This window comes from Notolepis coatsorum (assembly GCF_963971535.1).
Source record: "Notolepis coatsorum genome assembly, chromosome: 7".
Lineage (NCBI taxonomy): Eukaryota > Metazoa > Chordata > Actinopteri > Aulopiformes > Paralepididae > Notolepis > Notolepis coatsorum.
The window spans coordinates 149,272,493-149,287,799 of NC_140171.1; the positions used below are offsets into that span (position 1 = coordinate 149,272,493).

General features: G+C 39.0%; 2 protein-coding genes across 2 annotated transcripts in view; both read left to right on the top strand.

The window, feature by feature from the left end:
• Positions 1–8,228, top strand: part of capn2b (calpain 2, (m/II) large subunit b) — a 67,455-nt gene extending 59,227 nt beyond the window's left edge. Inside the window, exons 20-21 of the mRNA XM_084318905.1 lie at positions 6,274–6,332; positions 7,557–8,228. Coding sequence (XP_084175031.1) covers positions 6,274–6,332; positions 7,557–7,580 — 83 coding nt within the window. The 3' untranslated portion in view covers positions 7,581–8,228. The remainder of the gene's footprint in view (positions 1–6,273; positions 6,333–7,556) is intronic.
• Positions 8,229–8,883: 655 nt separating this feature from the next.
• LOC311232196 (calpain-1 catalytic subunit-like) overlaps positions 8,884–15,307 on the top strand; it is a 100,434-nt gene continuing 94,010 nt past the window's right edge. Inside the window, exon 1 of the mRNA XM_084318904.1 lies at positions 8,884–9,014. The gene's annotated coding sequence lies outside the window, so the exon portion shown is untranslated. The remainder of the gene's footprint in view (positions 9,015–15,307) is intronic.

Here is a 15,307-nt window from a genome sequence, read left to right on the forward strand (position 1 = left end):
GACTCTGGCTTGTTTTAGGGAGGTGGGGACCACCCCCGAGTTGAGTGAGGAGTTGATGGTTGCAGTTAGGAATGGGAGTATGTCTGGTGCTATGGTCTGGAGGAGTGGGGAGGGTAGCTGGTCCAGCTGGCAAGTAGTCGGACGGTTTGACGTTACCAGTGTCAGGGTCTCTGCTTCTGTAATGGGAGAGAAAGATGACAGAGTGAAGGATGAGGTTCTCGATTCAGCATTTGGAATGGGTGGGGGTTGGGAGAAGGAGCTGCGGATGTTCTCCACTTTTTCCTCAAAGAAGATCGCAAAGTCTTCGGCAGAGAAAGATGAGGGAGGGGGGGGTGGGGGGGGAGTGAGGAGGGAGGACATGGTAGCATGCAGTTTGCGAAGATTCTTGGCAGAGGCCTCGATCCTATGGTGGAAGAAAGAAGCTTTGGCATTAGTGATGGTTTTGGAGAATGTTAACAAGAGGTTGTGATATGTGTCGATGTCAGCAGTGAGGCGTGACTTTCTATACTTCCTTTCAGCTGCTCTCAGGACCTGTCTTTGTTCTCTCACTGGATCTGTCAGCCATGGACTGGGTGGGGAACGGCGGGCAGGTTTCTCAACGAGGGGACAGAGCTTGTCGAAGGAGGTTGCAAGGGCTGAAAGGAGGGTGGAGGTTGCCATCTCTGTGGAGAGAGCAGAGAAGGTGTCACTCAAAGGTAGAGCGGATAGTATGTCAGAGGAGAGGGTGGAGGGGGATAGGGAGGGCAGGTTGCGTCTGAGTGAGACTGTTTGAGTTGGGGTGAAGACCTTTCGGTTAAGCATGAGAGTTAGTGAGAAGGGTATGAAGGAATGGTCAGATACATGTAGGGGAGTTACCGTGGTGTTAATGATGCTGGAGTTACGGGAAAATATGAGATCCAAGGAGTTGCCTGCTTTGTGGGTGGGAGGCATGGCAGTGGGAGTCAGGTCAAACGATTGTAGGAGGGAGACTACTATGACTGACTGAGATGAGTCAGGCAGGTTGAAGTCGCCCAGTAGAAGGAGAGGGGTACCATCTTCCGGTAAGGAGCTAAGAAGCATGTCCAGCTCATCTGTGAAGTGATCGAGTGTACCTGGAGGGCGGTAGAGTGTAACAATGGTGAGATTGAAAGGATTAGAGACAGATACTGCATGATATTCGAGAGAGGAGAGTGACAGTTCTGGGAGTGGTGTTACGTTTGTAGCCCATGAAGGAGATGTCATGAGGGCAGTGCCTCCACCCCGTCTGGAAGGTCGAGGTGTGTGAGTGAAGTTATAGTTTGTAGATAGTGCTGCAGGTGTTGATGAGTTATTGGGGGTTATCCAGGTCTCAGTTAGAGCCAGGAGCTGCAGATTTAGACTATGGGCGTAGGCAGTAATGAAGTCAGCTTTCTTGACTGCTGATTGACAATTCCATAAGCCTCCCCGTACTGTGACAGGTGTATTAGTGGCTGTAGGAGGGTAGGAGAGATTAGCCGGGTTGCTAGCAAACTGGCGTGGATGGGTAGAGTCAGTTCTGGTGGAGCAGATTGTGGATATAGGTATGAGACACATTGTATTGTCAAGAGTGGCAGGGAGGAAGTAGAGAAATAGCAGTGTGGGAGGGAAATATAGGATTATGGTGTACTTAGCACTGGGTGGATCGGCGGATCCCTCGGCGGTAAACTCCAGGAAAACTCCTCCTCTTTGTCCCTCTTCGTTTCTCGACGCTTCGCTGACGCTACACCAGCAAGCCTTTAAATCACTATCACTAATTAGTGCTGTCTTAACACCTGGCCCTTAATGGGGGCACTTAACAAAACAAAATGGCCGTTTTAAACACGCCCCTTTAATCAAGTCAGCTGGTTCCTCACTTTTAAGATTCACTAATAAACTTAAAATGGCTTACCCTAGTTTTCAGTATAAAGCAATGTTTCTAATCAAGTCCTCAAAAACAGCATTTTTCTACCTCAAGATCTCGAGCCGTTTTGAGCCTGGGCTCCAGGTCCAGCCACTGTGTGCAGCTCATCATGAGCCTGATGCCACACAGCCACATTATCATGCAGCGGTGTCTTTCTGACATCACAAATCATCACATTTTCAAATGACTCAGTTCAGTGAGGGTGAATATTGTGAGAGGAGAATTGGAAGAATGCGCCAATATGAGAATTTTGAGACATAGATCATATTAATATAAGTTCACATAGCTAGGAAACAATGCTAAACACTCAAAAAGGCCATTTATAAGATAGTTCCCCTTTAACCAAAAAGGCTGGATTCTCCCCCCAAATTCCAATCGCAACATGATCTGCATTTAAGTAGCACGGATGGGTATATTTGGAGCAGAGCGGTTTCAAATATACGTTTAAGCTCATACCGATATGTGTATAATTAACATTATGAAGCATTATACTGTATCCTGTCGTTTATTTGGCCCTTAATGTCTTGCTGATCGTGCTCACGTAAGAGGCTTCTCTCCTATGTGAAATACCTCTCCCAGCATCAACATGTAGCCCAGGCTAGTGGTGATATGTTGCTAAAGTACAGGCTAGGTTAGTGGTGATATGTTGCTAAAGTACAGGCTAGGTTAGTGGTGATATGCTGCTAAAGTACAGGCTAGGTTAGTGGTGATATGTTGCTATAGTACAGGCTAGGTTAATGGTGATATGTTGCTAAAGTACAGGCTAGGTTAGTGGTGATATGTTGCTAAAGTACAGGCTAGGTTAGTGGTGATATGCTGCTAAAGTACAGGCTAGGTTAGTGGTGATATGTTGCTAAAGTACAGGCTAGGTTAGTGGTGATATGTTGCTAAAGTACAGGCTAGGTTAGTGGTGATATGTTGCTAAAGTACAGGCTAGGTTAGTGGTGATATGCTGCTAAAGTACAGGCTAGGTTAGTGGTGATATGTTGCTAAAGTACAGGCTAGGTTAGTGGTGATATGCTGCTAAAGTACAGGCTAGGTTAGTGGTGATATGCTGCTAAAGTACAGGCTAGGTTAGTGGTGATATGCTGCTAAAGTACAGGCTAGGTTAGTGGTGATATGCTGCTAAAGTACAGGCTAGGTTAGTGGTGATATGTTGCTAAAGTACAGGCTAGGTTAGTGGTGATATGTTGCTAAAGTACAGGCTAGGTTAGTGGTGATATGTTGCTAAAGTACAGGCTAGGTTAGTGGTGATAGGCTGCTAAAGTACAGGCTAGGTTAGTGGTGATATGTTGCTAAAGTACAGGCTAGGTTAGTGGTGATATGTTGCTAAAGTACAGGCTAGGTTAGTGGTGATAGGCTGCTAAAGTACAGGCTAGCAGAAGTATCACCCAGGGCCTTAAGAATAAAGAATATCAGACTCATATTGCTGGCAGTAGCTGCATTTGCAGAAGCCATGTCCTCCAGTTTCACTATAACGTTAATCGGTTTTCAGTCTGTTTGAATATCTGGTTTTCTGTCAGTGTCCACATGCACATGTTTACTTCATAGAACTGGCAGCGGTGTTTATACACGGCCTTTCAATGTACTGTAAACCTTTATACCATTGAGGTGTGACAGGTCCCACACCAAAACAAACAAGACCTCATGTAACGTTTCTAGGGCCGCAAGAGAGTGAAAGTAAATACAGCTTTGCCAAAAAAAACAGCCTTTGCTGCAAAGTTAATATAAGATAAGATAAGATAAGATATTCCTTTATTGATCCCCTTGGGGAAATTCAGGCATCATAGCAGCATGGGGGAGGGGGGAGGGGAGGTACAGGTACATGGCGATAGTAGAAGATATGATACAGGTCATAAAATGATAGTACAGTGGGGAAGTAAAAAATAAAAAATAAAAAAATAAGCAGTGTAAACTAGGGTGACCAAACGTCCTCTTTTGCTCGGACATGTCCTCTTTTCACGCCCTGTCCGTTAAATTATTTTTTTTTAATTATGAAAATGTCTGGGTTACATTGTTTCTCACTGGACTATTATGCATGCACTTAAATTGACTGGTGCGTTGCACAGAATACTACGGTACTCTGTTGCGTGTGAAGTATTCCTTGACTGCTTCGTGGACGGCGCTATTACGTCACATGCGAACAGAGGAGGCGGCAGGTTTGATTCTGCTCACAGAGCAGCGTTGATTCTGCTCACAATGCCAAAGCGAAAATGTACATTACAGATGAACTGCAGAGAAGACAAAAGGGAGGCGGAGTGCAACGCGTGCAAAGCTTGACCATAATTATGTTTTGGGGTCGTTAAATGAAGGTGCCGGAGATCTCAAAGCTCACATGAACACAGATAAAGATAAAAAATAAAGCTGTGCGAGGCGAGAGTTTGACGGCAAAGTTGACCGAATTGATTGAAGTATGCAGCTACACAGAGAGAGAAAGAAAATCATTTAAAACTATTTGAATGCCTCAAAATTATGTTTTGGTTTGATTTATGGTGACATAAGATGCTTATGATACAATTATTCTAAGGATTATGTTTGTAATAAATTCGTTTTGTACACTAAATTGCAACAAATCCGAAACTGCATAGTGCACTTTTAAATTAGTATCTTTGTGAGGTTACTGTTTTATAATTTACATTACATTGAAAAGATACAAAGATATATTGTTTTAAAGCTGGTATTATTTAGAACATTTGTTTATTTATTTTGTCCAGTAAGACTTGAAAATTACTTATTTTGTTATAGGTTGTTATAGGTAATAAAGCATGTTGAGTAACTTTGGTTATAGAGATATATTATTTTGTTATATAAAATAATATAAATAATTTTCTATCCATACAGAGGCATACTTTAAATATATTAAAATTATAAAGCATCTTTGAGTAAACGTCGAGTATATAATTTAAGTATCTTGAGGCTGGAGGCAGAGTGTCCTCTTTTTTGGAAATCACAATATGGTCACCCTAGTGTAAACTATATAACAATATAATTTACTCTGATAATATAACAACACATCTACTTCTAGCAGTGCGTCAAGAAGCATCAAATAAGGTCAATGACCGCTTTCAGTGCGTTTGGCCCTTAACACTAGCACAGCCGACAAGGGGTCACATGACCCCTAGGCATTTTCAATAAATGTATCCTCGTCACTCGGTCGAGCTCCAGCTCTGTCACTCAATGACTTTTCCTAAAAGTACCCGTTTTATCTGGCACGGTTTCTGAAATTTCAAAATGACTTCAGGAGAATGGAATTAGAACGTTATTTCAGCTATTTCTGCTGAGCGGCCACCTCCCTCCCTCCTTGACCCTCCCTCCCTTTCTCTCTCTCCCTTTCTCTCCCCCCTCCCTTTCTCTCCCTCCCCCCTCTCTCTCCCTCCCTCTCTCCTTCTCCCTCCCTCTCTATCCCTCTCTCTTTCTCCTTCTCTTTCCCTCTCTCTATACCTCCTTCTCACTTCCTCTTCCTCTCTCCCTCTCTCTCTCCCTCCCTCCCTTTCTCCTTCTCCCTCCCTCCCTCCCTCATTGACCGTCCCTCCCTTCTCTCCCTCCCATCTCCATTCTAAAGGCTGTCGGGTCGTCTGACCCGTTCCCGGCAGGAATTAGTGTCATTTTCTCCATGGCTGTGCTAGTGTTAACCCTTTCACTACCACACTACCAAAGGGTTAACCCTTTCACTGCGACAATACAGAAGGGTAACTCTTTCACTGCCACACGACAAAGGGTTAACCATTTCACAACCACACTACAGAAGGTTAACCCTTTCACTACCACAGTGTGTTATCAGCTGTTTGCCACTAGCGACCAATGGTGCCAGAAAGATAACAAATTATGTAGTTGTTGAGAAGGTGCTACATCAGAAACGGGATCCCGACGGATCCCATCACCTCCCTTGGCACTGCTAACATGTTCTATCACCTCCCTTGGCACTGCTAACATGTTCCATCTCCATACAGATACAGTGGCTAGTATCTCTAGTGCGCCAGTGCTTTCTGTTTTTTGGGTCGGTACATTTTGCCACTTTACAGGCACAGAGAAGGGTGGAATGTATGGGAAATGCATATTGGGTTGGGGGTTCATAGTAGTAGCACATAGTGTTACAGTACTGCACATCCAGGTAACAAGAGGAAGAGGTTGTTTTACATTTCACAAGAATCCCTTTTGAGCCTGTCTACCTCGCAAATCACAAAGCAGCTCAAGGATTTCTGACTGTAGAGGATGCGTTTTAATTGAACGCCTAGATGATGCTATCACAACGTCCGTTTGTTGTTTCCTTCCTTGTGGGCGAAACCAGTTTGATATGTTGGGGTTATGAAGTTAGACATTGAATAGTGTAATCCCTGATTGATTGTGGTTTTGAATATGTACTTTCTCCTCCTCAGGGGTGTTTAAGAAGATTGATGCCCATGACAGTGGCTCCATAGAGCTGGACTTCGATCAGGTTAGTTAAACAAACGTCATGCTTGACAGCTGTGCAGTGTGCTGTGAATGTTAAAGGGATAGTTTAGATGTTCTTTAAGTAGAGTTGTGTGAAACAACAATAGTGTAGTTAGTGGATGCATAGCCATTCACTTACTTACCAAGAACAATGGTCACAGTTCTGGCCCTAATCCTCGCTTCTTCTCTCAGGCCAACGTGGTGTCTTAGAACTAGCTAGCTAGATAGCCCCAGTGTGTACTCACTACACACTGGCTGCCTTAACACATCGACTGCCAGCTATTATCCTCATCCTTAGCAGCTAACGCCAGCACTGTAAACAGTGGGAGTCGCTCACCTTGTTTGCAGGGCTATAACTATTTAAATATTATTATTATTGGCATTTCGTCCCTATACACGCTACAATCAAAAATTTAAATGCATATGATCGGTATATTATGTTCCATCATGGGGGAAAAAGGGGGGGAAAAGGGGGGGGGGGGGGGTCGTTTATGATTAATTGATTGTCAATAGCGGCATTCGTTAGTACAACAGCATACGTTGATCAGAGCGATGGCTCTGATGGCAATGGACCAAGCTGAAATTAACATTAGATTGCTCTTACTCTTACCTGTGGCTGATGAGACTGCAAAAGGAATATTCCAATTATTTGATTGCCATCTGCTAGATCGTATGTCCATTTGGCCCACGCCATAACCCCCAAAAGCATAATGATTCTGGCGTCCCGAAGGCGATTCAATGCGGTTGAGTGTGTATCTTGATCCACGTTACAAGATAACTCTGCCCGGAAGACATTCAATGACGCACAGAGTCGTACTTCCTTCAGAAAGTAAGTGCAACATCGGCCGCATACCACCAGGTGGCAGTATCGGACCGTTGCGATCTCAGACAGAGTGCCACACATTTCCACAGCACAGCAGGATGAATTATGAATGGAAATAGCGAATAAAAGAAATAACGATCATAATAACGTATATACGTGGTTGGCGTTCAACGATTGGCGGGCTAACGCGTATTAAATCGTTGTTGGCGTCCATTGAGTGAATGAACAGAATTGTTCCAAGACATCTCGTCAGTCTGAGAAAAAAAGCACGTATTGGAAATACAGTAGGACTGTAGCTTGTTTTGGTTTAAATGTTCTCATTTAGATTTGAAAGGTAATGATTGTTATTATAGAAGTATAATACACTTTTTTTACAATGTTTCTTTGTCTCTCTTTCTTCCACAGTGGCTAAACTTTGCAATGATCTAGAGAAGACTATTCTCAACCCAAAGAAGAACGCTAAGATATAATTAAGTATTAATACATTATACCATAGAATACTAAGATATAATTAACTATTAATAATACATTATACCATAGAATGCTGAGATATAATTAAGTATTAATACATTATACCATAGAATGCTAAGATATAATTAAGTATTAATACATGATACCATAGAATGCTAAGATATAATTAAGTATTAATAATACATTATACCATAGAATGCTAAGATACAATTAAGTATCAATATATTATACTATAGAATGCTGAGATATAATTAAGTATCAATACATTATACCATAGAACGCTAAGATATAATTAAGTATTATTAATACATTATACCATAGAACGCTATGATATAATTAAAGTATATTAATACATTATACCATAGAATGCTAAGATATAATTAAGTATTAATACATTATACCATAGAACGCTAAGATATAATTAAGTATTAATAATTATACCATAGTCACTTTTACAAACAAAGGTTTTTATATCCAATTTTTCCATTTACCGTTGTATTCAAGATTCTTCATTGTGTGTATTCTGTGACTGATGGTATGGCATATGGTGGAGTCCTGTAATAGATTTTATGAATGCATTTCTGTAAGAGAACCACAATAAATGTATCCACAAACACTTTTTGTGCGTAAGCTGTCTTCTGTATATATAAATATAGCATCCATGTCTCATTATCCATACACTCGTCTGCACGCTGCACCACGCCTGTGGAACAGCCTCCCCATCCAGCTGAGGGCACCACAGAGCCTGGACGCTTTTAAAGCAGGCCTGAAAAAAAATCTGTTTAAAAAGGCCTTTTGACTGTTAGCTTTTAATAATTTTTTCTTGTGATATTATTATTTCATTTCTTGTGCTGTTGTTTTAAATGTTCTGTTTATACTATGTTTTTAACTATGTTCTAATTTTTTTTTAATCTTTTTTGTATTTTTTCTTTTTTTTACTAATAATTATTTTCTTTTTTAACTGTTTTAACCCTGTAGCACTTTGGGATCCCAGCGAACAAAAAGTGCAATACAAAAATTCAATTTATTATTATTATTATTATTATTATTATTATTATTATTATTATTATTATTATTATTATTATTATTATTATTATTATTATTAGCATGTAGGGGGGGAAGAGGGTCTGAATGGCCATGATGACGTCGGCGATCATCTGTTTGGGGTGTTGCATGAGCTTGACCGGAACTCCTCCCACCGCCGGGCACCGCCCCTCAGTACAAGTACCAACGCTGCAGCACTGACTGACTGTATGAGATTTGTTTTGCACATTGTTTATTAAACAACAATAGCAGACAGACAGACAGACAGACACGAAGCAGCGTCTGCTTTCCAACCGGCGACCAGCTTCACATCACGACATCAAGGTCCAACAAGAGATCGGATCGGTGGTGAGTTATTATTATCTGATGAAAACGCCGGGTGTGTTGTTGTGTGCACGTTACGTGTTGTTTGTTATGATTATGAAACACGCACTAATGTGTGTTAATGCAGCGCGCGTGTATACACCGTGCGCATATAAACAAATTAAACAAATATGTGTCGCATGTTTTAAACCAGACGTGATATAATTGAATAGCTTTGCAGACCAGTAGGCCTGTACTGTACCGGTGATTCAGTGTCGCGTCAAGATGCCACAACTCATCATGCTGCAGGCGGCAGGCCCGTGTGGATGAATTAATGAACACATTAATTAACAGATTGCAGAATGGGTACAATACAGTTAAGGGGATGCAGACCAGAGAGACTTTCGTCTTGATTACATCAGGGTCCCCTACCCAAAGCTGTAAAGGAATGTGGATCACTACCCACTTTCAAAACCTCTCTCAAGAGACACCTACGGGAGACTGCAATGCAACACTGGCCCCTGTAAATATCCTAACCCAACCCCCTCCAATGTACAGTCATTTACCTAGTATGGTCTTGTCAATAGTCCAATGTACAATTTTGTTTGTTTGTACAGAGTCCCCCCCCCCCCCCCCCTCAATGTACAGTTTTGCTTGTTTATACAATGTGCCCCCCCCCCCCCCCCCCCACCCACCTCCAATGTAAATTACCCAGTATGGTTGTCAATATCCCAGTGTACCCAACCCCCCCCACCCAACCTCCTCCAATGTACAGTTTCTACGTCAAATGTATATACTCCCTTTTCTTGACTCCTTCTGTATCACAAACAGTACTGTATTTGCAAATCTGGTATGTCATAAATGTATAGATGTAGCAGTACTGACTATCTGTATGTCATGTATGTCATATATGTCCTGATGAATTGAAAATGGGGGACCCTGGTGTAAACAAGACGAAAGTCTTTCTCTGGTCTGCATCCCCTTAACAATTGTATGTATTGAGCCGTACTGTATTGTACCCATTCTGCAATCTGTTAATAAAGTTTTCAATCAATTCAATCAATCAATCAATCCCCATACATGACATACAGATAGACAGTAGGCCTACTGCTACATCTATGTACTGTACTGTACCCATTCTGCAATCTGTTAATAAAGTTTTCAATCAATTCAATCAATCAAACATGTATATATTCCCTCCCCGCCGTATGTATATTTCTCTCCCACCCACCCACCCCCTCCTAATGTACAGTCCCCTCCCCATCATATATATATACTCTGTCAGGATCTAGGGGTAACAGTACTGTATATTTGAATACCGGTTATGTCACAATTTACAAATGTATCAGTACTAAATACCTATATGTCCCTAATACCCTATGCCATAAATGTCATGTATGTTGTGTATGTCATAAATGTCTATATGAATTGAAAATGGGGGACCCTGATGGAAACAAGACAAACGTCTTTCTCTGGTCTGCATCCCCTTAACAATTGTATGTATTGAGCCGTACTGTATTGTACCCATTCTGCAATCTGTTAAATAAAGTTTTCATTCATTCATTCATCCCCATTTTCAATTAATCATAACATATATGACATACACAACATGAATGAATGAATGAAAACTTTATTTAACAGATTGCAGAATGGGTACAATACAGTACGGCTCAAACAGATCTACAGTACTGTTACATCCAGACATGTATGACATACAAGATATACATGTATACACAGTACTGTTTATTTACAGACCGAGTTTCTAAAAGAATATATACATTTGAGGGTGAATAATCTGTACATTGGAGGGGGGTGGGGGGTTGGACATTTACCGGGGCCAGTTTAGAATTGCAGCCTCCCGTAGGTGCTCTTTGAGAGTGGTTTTGAAGGTGGGTAGTGATTCACATTCCTTTACAGCTTTGGGTAGGGCGTTCCACATTGTTGTGGCATAATTGTGAAACATGTTTAGTCCCTTGTTTGAGCCGAATCTGGGTTGAACATGATTTGTCGAACTCCCTCTGGTGTTGTGATCGTGGTATTCACTGACCTTTGGGAAGTATTTTGACATGTACATGGGTACCTTGGTCGTGTATAGTGTATCTTGTAGACCAGGCCCATAGCAAGTTGCTGTACTCTGTCGTCTACTCTAAGCCATCCTAGGTTGTCAAAATGGACAGGGGTGAGGTGGGTTCTAGGAGTAAGGTCAAGCAGTAGTCTGACCAGTTTGTTTTGTGATGTTTGTAATTTTGTTTTTAGCGCCTTTGAGGTGCTTTGGTACCATGAGGTGCAAGCATAGTCATAGTACCCTTGAATGAGTTTGAGAGATATCTTATGTGAGTGTTTCCATTCTAAACCCTGAGTATGCATTATTATATAAGTCAGAAAAGAAGCAATGTTGTCCAAGCTTAATTTTCAGAAATGAGAGATGGGTGGCTTTTTAAACTAGGAATGTTGGTATAATCCTACTGCCTTACAAATTAATTAGGTTGCACATTAGATGACAACTTCAAAGTATAGTACTGTATATAAAGTCCTATGCATTATAGCCTTTTATTTCGTTTTGTTTATTTTTACACAAAAAATACATTTAGGGTATTAAATATTTGTTTATTTATATAATAATAAAATGACAATTTCATATGACAATTAGGCTACCGGGGGTGAAATCAAGTTTTCTTCTTGTCGATCTGCATTAGGAGTTAATTAGGGTACATTGCCAACAAACATGAGCTTGGAGACCAGTGTGTCTGCATGCTCAGCATACAGACGATACCTTGGGACGTATTATTGACAAAGGCCCAAAGGGAGGATGGCACTCAAGAGGAGAGTGCTGCTGACTAACGTACTACTGGCAGGGAGCTCTTGGAACAGAATACATTTCTGGCACAGCTGTTAAAACAGCAAGGGGTCAATACCTTAAAATGATTTTTGGATCATGTAAATGACTTTGGGGAGGGGGTATGGGGGGGGTAGAATAGGGTTTCTGAGGATATGATGGAGTGTCTTGATGGAGCGCCAGGCGGATGCAGATAGGCTACATCATTTATGATAAATGTTTTATTTAAATTTGTATGACGAGTCATATACTATAATAGTATAATACTATAATATTAGTGTAGCCTAATCTTTATCTGCAACAGTGACATATACAGTATGTGAATATTTACAGTAACATATACAGTACATGAATATACACAGTACATGATATCAGCGAGCCACGTCTTTAAAGCAGACTCACACATTCACTATCTATAACTTCACTAATTGAATGTGTTGTGTGTGACTACATGCACAGTGTACTAGGGCTGTACCCAATGTCATTATCTTTTTTTACATTCGAAGCTTCTATTGGAAGTTTTCGAATGAAGCTTCGAATGTCTGTCTTCATATTTTATGACGTAATCATAAAAAAAAGAAAAATCCTCAATTTGAATAGTGATTAATCTGATTAAATTAGTCATTTTTTAAATTAAATCAACTTTCTTTAATGAATATAACTTGTCAGTTTCGTCAACATAAATAATCCAATAAGGGCACGGTTGGTACGAAAGTGATGGTGACGTCTTGATTAGATGGAGCGCAGAGTGCCAACATCATTTGCATCATTTATGATAAATGTTTTATTTTAATTTGTATGACGAGTCATATAGTATAATACTATAATATTAGTGTAGCCTAATCTTTATCTGCAACTGTGAAGAAAAACCCCATTGGTTTAAACAGAATGAATAGACACATAAAAAAATATTAAAACCAATTTGAATGTTGATTTAGAATTTGAATGCCAACGTTATGAACGAAGCTTGGAACTATTCGGTACATCCCTACAGTGTACATCGGCCATAGAACAGAATCCCCACCAGCTCCTCCCTTGAGCCTTGTTCCAGAAACCCTACACCTGAAACTGAAAGGGAAGGTTTAAGGATTTTTTAAGTCTATCCTATTGATTATATATTGAACCAGCTATTAAGGTGTTAAACTTAAGGTTAAACCTAGGTTTTGCATTCTGATAAACTTGTACCAGCCGCCTGATAGCATTCGTTAGCAATACTAGTTCATGTTAATGCACAATAAAAGAATGTCTGTCAAAAGTGCATGCACGTCCTGTCAAAACAGCTTGTATATGGCTTGTATATGTTAAGTAAGATGGGTTTCCTTCACCTGTTGACTTGTGTTTAAAAGGGGTACTAAATTCTTAGAAAGACAAACTCTTTGATGGTTCTTCTAAGAGGGTTCTGAACGCCCTAAACGTTCCAGAACAGGGTCAATAATTCAAAATATAATATTTCAACAGTAGCCTACCAGTGAAAAATATAATGCCATTCAATACTAGCATTTATTATTATTATTATTATTATTATTATTATTATTATTATTATTATTATTATTATTATTATTATTATTATTATTATTATTATTATTATTATTATTATTATTATTATTATTATTATTATTATTATTATTATTTTTTTTTTTTTTTTTTTTTTTTTATTAAACATGTTCTATGAACTGTGGAAGGTATTTGGAATTCTGTGTTGGCATATGTATGCCTATTGACTCAGCTGCTATAGGTAGCTGCTATTGTGTTTATTACAGACTTTATACACTATGTGCTGATATGTAATATATGTGGGTTTCATACTGTCATACACACCCTCTGGGTCAGTGGATCTCAACCTGGGCGATAGAATATACAAGTACATCATGTTTATAATCTTTGGTAACTGATTTTCTTTCTTGTGAAATGATGAATATTTGAAGTCTAAAGCCATTCTCCAATTATGAATTAAGGTTAAAAGCCTGCAAAGGGAAAATAAGTATCATTCTTTGGTGTCAAAGTTTACCATTCTGTCTATTTAATTTTTATGTCGGTTAGCTGACGCCATAGTAACCACCAGTCTTACTAGTACATACAACAGAAAGACCGTTTTAACAGTAACATTAGGGTATAATGTTTACTTTTAACTGAGTAAATGATGTATGTACTTCCTCCACTGTCCCACTTGCTCAGTCGAGCTTCTAACTATGACTATATGCTTGATGTGTTCATTATTAAGAATGGAAACTAACTAAGTTAACCAAACGTCTTTCTCTGACAAGCTGCCCACCACCCAGCTGACCTGAAGGTATGGAAGTGTTTGTCTTTTGTGTTCATTGAGTGTGTTTACATACACAAAGTATTCTGTCTAATATACAGTACATACACAAAGTATTCTGTCTAATGTACATACACAAAGTATTCAGTCTAATATACATACACTGTCTAATGTACATACACAAAGTATTCTGTATTCTGTCTAATATACATACACTGTCTAATATACATACACAAAGTATTATGTCTAATGGACATACATAAAGTATTCTGTCTAATATACATACACAAAGTATTATGTCGAATGTACATACACAAAGTATTATGTCTAATGTACATACACAAAGTATTCTGTCTAATATACATACACAAAGTATTCTGTCTAATGTACAGTACATACACAAAGTATTATGTCTAATGTACAGTACATACACAAAGTATTATGTCTAATGTACATACACAAAGTATTATGTCTAATATACATACACAAAGTATTCTCTAATGTACATACACAAAGTATTCTGTCTAATGTACATACACAAAGTATTATGTCTAATGTACATACACAAAGTATTATGTCTAATGTACAGTACATACACAAAGTATTATGTCTAATGTACAACATACACAAAGTATTATGTCTAATGTACAGTACATACACAAAGTATTATGTCTAATGTACAGTGCATACACAAAGTATTATGTCTAATGTACAGTACATACACAAAGTATTCTGTCTAATGTACAGTACATACACAAAGTATTATGTCTAATGTACAACATACACAAAGTATTATGTCTAATGTACAGTACATACACAAAGTATTATGTCTAATGTACAGTACATACACAAAGTATTATGTCTAATGTACAGTACATACACAAAGTATTATGTCTAATGTACAGTACATACACAAATTATTCTCTAATATACATACACAAAGTATTCTCTAATATACATACACAAAGTATTCTCTAATATACATACACAAAGTATTCTCTAATATACATACACAAAGTATTCTCTAATATACATACACAAATATTCTCTAATATACATACACAAAGTATTCTCTAATGTACATACACAAAGTATTCTGTCTAATATACATACACAAAGTATTCTCTAATATACATACACAAAGTATTCTCTAATGTACATACACAAAGTATTCTGTCTAATATACATACACAAAGTATTCTGTCTAATATACATACACAAAGTATTCTGTCTAATATACAT